At 50.2% G+C, this 8,155-nt stretch overlaps 1 protein-coding gene across 1 annotated transcript in view; it reads right to left on the bottom strand.

Annotated features, from left to right (window-relative positions):
* Defb123 (defensin beta 123) overlaps positions 1 to 6,692 on the bottom strand; it is a 9,408-nt gene extending 2,716 nt beyond the window's left edge. Inside the window, exon 1 of the mRNA XM_005363199.3 lies at positions 6,506 to 6,692. Coding sequence (XP_005363256.1) covers positions 6,506 to 6,563 — 58 coding nt within the window. The 5' untranslated portion in view covers positions 6,564 to 6,692. The remainder of the gene's footprint in view (positions 1 to 6,505) is intronic.
* Between the last annotated feature and the right edge of the window lie 1,463 nt (positions 6,693 to 8,155).

Raw genomic sequence — 8,155 nt, 5'->3', positions numbered from 1 at the left:
CAAAACAAAACAAAACTTCAGATGGGGACAAGAGGAGCAAGAAAAGAGGAGAGAAACAAAACAAAACAAACAAATCCACATGCCCACACTGCGCAGATCTCCAGCAGGAACCCTCCTGTCTTTGAACACTCATCTGAATACACACGAGGAAACTATCAAAGTTTGGGGAAGAATCCTCCAAGAGAGGCAGGCAGAACTGTCCTCAGGACAGTGAATGCCCTTTGTGTTCACCCACCAAACCCAAAAGACTTTATAAAGCCTGTAGCGTTTAAGGGACCAGAGGTTAAGAGCACTTGCTGCTCTGTCAGAGGACCCAGGTTCGGTTCCCAGCACCCACGTGACAGCTCACAGCAAGCTGTAACTTCAATTCCAGGGGATCCAACAGCCTCCTCAGGTCTCTGCAGACACAAAGGATGCATATGGTGCACAAACATATGTGAAGGTAAAATACACATAAGAGAAAAACAAATACAGAAACTTGGCCAGTCGGTGCAGCACACAGGTATAATTCCAGCACCCACGAGGTGGAGGCGGGAAGACTAGGAGGCAAGTCTCCCCCTATCGTGAGTTCTAAGGCAGCCTGGGCTACACAAGACTAAATAACTAAATATTAACTAACTAAATAAATCAGAAAAGTCTTTTTTTTAAAAAAAAGGTAAGTGAACTTGAAGACACAAAACAAACTTTTCAAAATGAAATAGAGAAAGACTAAAGCTTGCTGACTGTGGACTGCTAACAGCAGGTCAACTTGCCCGTGGTTGAACCACCAAAGGAATAAGAGGGGAGAGACAAGAAGAGTGTGTGAGGAAGAAATAGTGTCTGGAAAATCTCAAGCGTGATACAATCACAAGTAGCCAGAACCCCGCTTCCTGATCTGACTCCCAAAAGTCGTCCTTTGGTGTGCTTACCTGCCGTGGTACATGCATGCAGCTATGGAAGCCGATGGGGATTATCTGGGGAATAGGAAGGAGGACCAGGAAGGGTGGGGTCAGGGAGGATAGCGGTGTGTGTGTGTGTGTGTGTGTGTGTGTGTGTGTGTGTGTGTGTGTGTATGTGTGGGGATATGGGGTGAGTGTGCTGTGGAATGCCGCTCTCTGAAAATACAGCGATTACTCTACTTTCTTCCTTAAGGAAAACAGATTTATTTACAATTTGGCTGAACTGGGCCAGCAAAGACGCCTCCTCTCTCCCTTTCCTGTCTTGATGTTACAATTTCATAGAAAAGGCGAAACAAGAATCTCGGCATCCCCAGTGCTCTGAGATAAGCAGTCAGAGCAGTGTGGGATTCTCCAGGGGGGTAACCAATAAGGATGAAGAAAACAATGAAAAGATGTGGGTGCGGGGTCATGGGATCTCTTCCGGGGGAGTCAGGCTCCACTGGTGGCCCCAGGGCTTCAGCCCAGAGGTTTTTGAGGAAATTAGAATCTTTGGGGTTCGCTGTTGCAGTAGGATCACAGCTGAGGAGAGCCGCATCCTGACCCCCTCCACTCTCCTCTTACGTAAAGGGTGCTTGGCTTTTTATCTTCCCAGGAAATGTCCCTGATCTCTTCTTCAGGTCATGGACCCATGCCCCACAGCAAGAGCCAGCATGTGACAGGCCTGCCAATCATAGCATTCCATCTATCAGGTGGCATAAACAGACTGAGTCCCGGGCCGTCCAGGAACTGACCGTTGGCAAATCAGGGTGTGTAAGTGACGTCACTGTGAACCTATGCCACCACCATACATACGATGCATTTATTTTATTCTACGTGTATGAGAGTTTTGCCTGCACGTACATATGTGAACTACATGTGTTTAGTCCTCAAGGAGGCTAGAAGAGGATGTAGGATTCCCTGAAACTGGAGTAACAAAAGATTGACAGCTACCATGTGGGTGCTGGGAACCCAACCCAGGCCCTTTGGAAGAGTAGCAAGTGCTCTTAACCACAGAGTCTTTCTCCAGCCCTACCATGGCCAGCTTAGTCAGAGCAGCCATGACTTCCTGCAGGAGACCCTCCAGGCTGGGCCTACTGAAAGTCCCTCATAGAGGGAGGGAATGGGAAGGAAACCGGGCTCTCACTTCCGCCTTGCATACTCTCCCAGCCATGTATAATTCTGCCCCATCTGCGTGTTGGCTCAGGAGCCACTGGGCTTGAGCAGGAGGGCTAGCTGGGGCAGGAACTCCATCTCTCCAGGTACAGGAATGTCATTATCCATGCAGGCCTGAGACACTGGTAGTGCACCTGTTTTGGGGTCACCTGTGTTCTCGTATATAACCCTCACTCATGCTCCTATAACGGAAGCCCAGTAAACTGCTCAGCCCCCTAAGCTGGGCTCGGATGGAATCTAACTTTGGTGTGTCGCTGGTGCCATGTGGAGCGAGTAGCCCCTTGTTTGCATCTCCTCGGGAAGTGTTCACACAGTGGGTGAATACAGGCCAAGTGCACTGATGTACACATGTGATGATGTCAGAACAAACCCTTTATTTTGTACTCTAATTGAAAGAAATTAATTAAAAGAAAAAGATAATTGGTAAGGGCTGGAGCTGCTGTCCAGAGGGACAGCACTGTTGAGGACCTAGGAGGCCCTGGATATGATTCCCCAGGCAGCAAAGGCAGCTGCCGTAAGACAGACAGTTAAAGGGACATGAGAGCAATGCATTGTGGGTTGATATCCTGTGTAGCTGTAAGGGCTGGGAGGGAACACCCACTGTTTTAAGATTCCTGTATCCTCTGTGGATTGGCCGCTTAGCATCAGAAGGCAGACCAAGAAGGCATAACCTTAATGTCAACCTTGGAGCCTACTCAGGATAGATGCAGGGACTGGACAAGGGCAGTCTACAACTTCCTGTCACACGGGTATAAACTCACCAGACCCTTTTGTTGAACAAAGGGTCAGAATGCTGAGAAACCCGGTTTTCTGAAACAAAAACCCCACTGACACTTTGTATCTGAAATCCTGTTCCCGAGGATGGAACATCCCATAGTTCCCCCAAGGAATCAGGTTTCCCAGCCCAGACAAACAGCTTTGATATCCATCAGGTGCCGAGGAGGTGCCGAGGGGCAGATGAGACGTTTTAGACAAATTCTCCCCCTCACTCTCCCTTTCTCCTTTTCCCACGCTCTATTTTATTTTGGGGGAGGGGGAGGACAGGGATGCTGACCTTGTACTACCTCGCCTCCCAAGTGCTGGAATAGTGAGGCATGGGTCAGCCTGGGTCTGAATGTCAGCCCTTTACAAACCGCCTGTGGTCCAGCCTCGATTGGGAGCCTCCCCAGCACCATTTATGCTACGCTTAAGCCCCACCCTTCTTCTCTTCCTCCATGCCCAGCGGTTCTCAACCTCCTTAATGCTGCCGCACCCTTTATACAGTTCCTCATGTTGTACATGAAATGCTTGTTCCACATGATTATTTCATTGCTACTTCATAATTGTGATTTTGCTCCTGCCGTAACAAATAATGTACATGCCTATGTGCGGCCCGAAGGAGTTGAGAACCTACAGGTTAAGAATGTTTGTCAGTGGGTAAGATGTTGCCAACCCCACTGACCCTTGGGGATGCAGTGTCCTTCGCAGCAGGGTAGTGTGGTGAGATTGCAGGGCTGTGGGGGAAGGGTCTTCTTAAAGACGGACGGACATCACACAAGTTACTAGGATATTTAGAATAAAGCTCACAAATCAAAGAGCCCCGCCCCCACCGAAGATGGGACAATTTGAGGTCACTAAGAATAGTGTGGTGGCAGCCCTCAGGAGGCAGAGGCAGGCGGCTCTCTGTGAATCTGAGGGCAGCCTGGGGCTACAGAGTGAATTCCAGGGCTACACATCAGAGGGATACTGTGAATTCTACCCTGAGTGCAATTGGCAAATCTTCACTGTGGGAGGAAACCGGCCAGTGACCGGCTATTTCAGGAGAACTTGTAAAGACAGAGCCATGAAGGTCAGGGAACTATTAAAAGGCATATTTTAAAAATAGATGCCTGCGAGCCGGGGCTACACAGCGAGATCCGGTCTCAACAATCAAAAACGAACGAAAAGGTGTCTCAGGATGTCACCTTGGCAATGAGTGTTTCATGAAGAAATTAAAAAAGAAATTGGTCTCTGTACAAGTCAGGACCCTTAGGGGAGGAAGGGAGCTACAGTGGGGTGTGCGGGAAGGGCTTGGGGGGCTCAGCTGACTGAGCTGTGTGGTGCTATAAGAACCTGTCCTTGGCGGCATTTGCTGGGCAGCATGTTTGCTTTCTGTATCCGTGATTCTGCCTTGTTTCACAACAAAGATAAGGAAAACCCAGCATTTGAGCTCTCATTTTTAAAAAAGATTTGTTTTTATTTTATGTGTATGAATGTTTTTGCTGGCATGTGTGTGTACCACATCTGTACAGCAGCTGCCGAGGCCAGAAGAGGTGCTGAACCTCGGGACCTGGAGCTGCAAATGGCTGTGAGCTCTCTTGAGACCTCAGTTTTTAATTCAAGCATGTCAAGATGAACCATGTGTGTGTGTGTGTGTGTGTGTCTGTGTCTGTGTCTGTGTGCACGCGCATGCGCATGTGTGTGTTTCATGAACGCAGAGGCTGGAGGAGGACGTGGGGTGTTCTCTATCACTTCCCACCTTGTGACATTGATGTGAGGGCTCTCTGAGTTGGAAATTCCCCCTTTGGCTAGCCTGGCTGGCTAGTTAGTCCCTGGATCTGTCTGTCTCTACCTCCTAGCACTGGGGCTATGTGCAGCCCCGTCTGGCTCTTTATGTGGGAGCTGTGGATTCAAACTCAGGTCCCCTTGCTTGCACAGGAAGTGTTCTTCCTCACGGAAGCATCCCTCTAGCCCTTAAGCATTTAAAAATTACACTTATTTATTTATTTATTGCCTTCTCTCGCGCACACACCGAGGACAACTTGCGGGAGCCAGTCCTCTCCTACCGCGAGGGGCTTGGCGCTGAAGCTCTCGTTGTCAATCTTGGCAGCAAGTGCCTTGACCCGATGAGTCATCTCACTGTCTCTGTCTCATACACTTTTTATTTTTTTTTTTGGTTTTTCGAGACAGGGTTTCTCTGTGGCTTTGGAGCCTGTCCTGGAACTAGCTCTTGTAGACCAGGCTGGTCTCGAACTCACAGAGATCCGCCTGCCTCTGCCTCCCGAGTGCTGGGATTAAAGGCATGTGCCACCACCGCCCGGCTTCTCATACACTTTTGAGTGATGTACATTTCAGCCCCCTTTCATCCCGAGACCCTTTGACTGTTACGAAGTGGAACTGAGTACAATCTCTGTCCTGTGGGGCACTGGGGAACAATGGTTAGGATGCCAGTTGTCAGCTTAAATGAGTTGTTTCAGGTCATAGCAAGGCCATACTTTCAGGAAGCAAAATTTACCAAGAAAAGTCCAGGACTAGGTAAAGCCTGGTGGGTGTGCACAAAGTCACCTGACTGTGAGCTACCGGAGACGAAGGCCGAGGGCTACCAACGTATGAGGCTTCCACGCAAGTTCTCTCACCCGCTGTGACTACACACACAATGTCATCACGGTCATTAGAGAAACACGCAAACGGCCCTCTGAACACTGGTGAGGGTCACAGGCAGACAGCGGTGAGCCACTTGCCAACTTGGGCGCTTGGCTTTTCTTTCTCCCTTAGATGAAGGGTGTTTCAGGGTCACAGGAGGAAACTGAGGTCAGCTTGTTTAGAAAAATAGTATGCTCTGATTCTGGAAAGTTCGACAGTCCTGGGTTGAACAGAAGCTCTGACAAGTGAATGGAGGGGGCAGGTAGCTGGTGCATGTGTATGTGTGTGTGGGTGGGGGGGGGTTGGAAGGATAGGGGTGACCTTCTCCAGCTAAACTCTCCCATGATGCTCACCTGGCCTTCTAGGCAACTTCAGGCTGCTTCCTCTCCTGCTCCCATCACTCACCCCTGCCTTAGCACTGGGTCCCCACAGGCCGCATGCTCCCCCCACCCAGGGATGCTACTTATGCTTATTCCACACCTTTCCCTCTCCACCTCTTCCCCTCCCTCACCTAATTTCACATCACTTCCCAGGACTCTGCTGACCTCAGGCCCTACTCACGTGTACCCAGTTCCCTGGCTTCCCTTTGTCATAGCTTCGGGAACAATACTGTTTAACTGTGTCTGAGAGCCATGCCCTTTTCCTCCATAATCCTGGCTCCGGCACAAAGTATGGCACAGAGAGGGGGGAGCTGCACACACAAGCTTCCGGCCATGGCAGCGGCTTTTACTAAGCCTAGAACATTCGGGGGACGGTTTTACAAGTGATCAGTTGTTGCCTTCTCTTTGGCTGCTTCTGCCCCCACACTAGCCCTTTGCCCCGCCTGGTAGAACCGAGTGAGCATGGCGTGGGTGATGAATGAGATAGATACTCAGGATGTTATCGCTGGTACCTAAGATCCGGCACCTGGCAAGGGGGCTGGGAATGGTGATGGCTCCGAGACCCTAGGCAGCTGGTCCTCCTTGCCCCTGGGTGTTCGCTGACAAGGCCAGGGTCTCCCTGCCAGGCCCCTTCCCTGAGGAGATCTGCATTACCTGGAATGAGCTGGGACAGGAGCAGCAGGGTTGCCAAGGTCAGCAGCAGGAGCTTCATGGTGGTGAAGCTTCGCGTTCAAAGTGGTGGCAAAGTCAGTGGCCAGCTGGGGAGGCCGAGACTTTCTGGCGGAAGTCCCTCGGATCGCCAGAAGCAGCCCACAGGAACAGCCCTGTACCCCGGGTCTACAGTGTGGAGCCACACCCACAGAGTCCACAGCATCCCTTTGTCTTTTGGACCAGGAGGGTGGTGAGGGCAGCCAAAGTCCAAGGCCACACAACACAAGCCTTCCCTGACCAGCTTTGCACCACCTTATCCAAGGCACCACAAGGGGGCGCCACGCACACGAATGCCATCAGTGGCTACCAAAGACACTGGCAGAGAACAGGAAATGGGGCTCCAGGCAGGGCAAAGTCTAGTCAAGGGTAGAAAGACACAAGAGGAACAAACACCGGAGGGTGGAGGAGGGACGTCAATTCCCCAACAGCACGTGAGGCCGCTCCGAGCAGCAGCCAAGCACAGGGTTGATCTGGGCTCAGGCCTGAGCCCCTTCCCTGGGGATTCAGGAAGAGATGTTCCCTACGCCCTGGTCTGGTTTCTTTAGCTCCCTTAGCTGAAGCGAGGTGGCTGCTCCTGCAGTTAGTAATATTTTCTTCAGGGTCCTCATATTCTAACCTTCCAGCAAAAGGAAACAATTCTCGCCATTAACTATCTCTCCCAATTGTTTATGCGAATTCTCCTTGACTGGACCCTCCTGATATAGAGGTTAACAGAATCAAGGCGCGCACAGAAGTAAGATAGTGACTGAGCCATCCTGAGGGACAGGAAATAGTGGGTGGGCTGCCAGAGATTTACACAAAGGCAAAAGAAAGCGTGTGTCAAGTAGTTCTTTCAGGAATGTTTACAAGGAAGAGAATAAGAGGGTCTGGGAAGGGACCCAGTGACCAGCCCCACAACTGGACCACGGTGGCCGGCTGCCTCTTACTTCCTGTGAAGTTTCAGTTGGAGGAGAGCCACTATCGGCTTCACAGAATAAGGAATCTATGGCAAAATTAGTCTCAGCTTAGTCGTTCGAGGATCTGGGAAAGCAAGGACTTGACGAGGAACAGAGGGTGTTAGTTTACTTCCAGGGTAAGGGGCCAAGACTTGAAGCACCCCCAGGACCGCGATGAGGTGGTGCAGGACTACTACTACATCAGTAGTAGCTCCCCTGCTACTGATGTCTGTTTGTGGCAGCCACTGAGAAGTGGTTAGCAGTTAGGAGACGAAGTTCAACTCAAAAGCACAGAAAAGATACTTAACAAAATGATAGAAGAAAACTTTCCCAACCTAAACAAAGATATGCCTATGAAGATACAAGAAGCTTACAGAACACCAGACTGGTTAAAAAAAATAGTCCCCTTGCCACATAATAATCAAAACACTAAACATAACACTCCTGTATTGCTGGTGGGAATGCAAGCTGGTACAGCCCCTCTGGATATCAGTATGGCAATTTCTCCGAATCAAGACCCAGCAATACCACTTTTGGGTATATATCCAAAGGATGCTCAACTGTGCCACAAGGACATGTGCTCAACTATGTTCACAGCAGCATTGTTTGTCATAGCCAGAACCTGGAAATGACCTAAATGCCCCTTGACTGAAGAATG

The sequence above is a fragment of the Microtus ochrogaster genome, linkage group LG8 (genome assembly GCF_000317375.1).
Source record: "Microtus ochrogaster isolate Prairie Vole_2 linkage group LG8, MicOch1.0, whole genome shotgun sequence".
Taxonomy (NCBI): domain Eukaryota; kingdom Metazoa; phylum Chordata; class Mammalia; order Rodentia; family Cricetidae; genus Microtus; species Microtus ochrogaster.
This window is presented reverse-complemented; position numbering and strand designations above follow the sequence as displayed.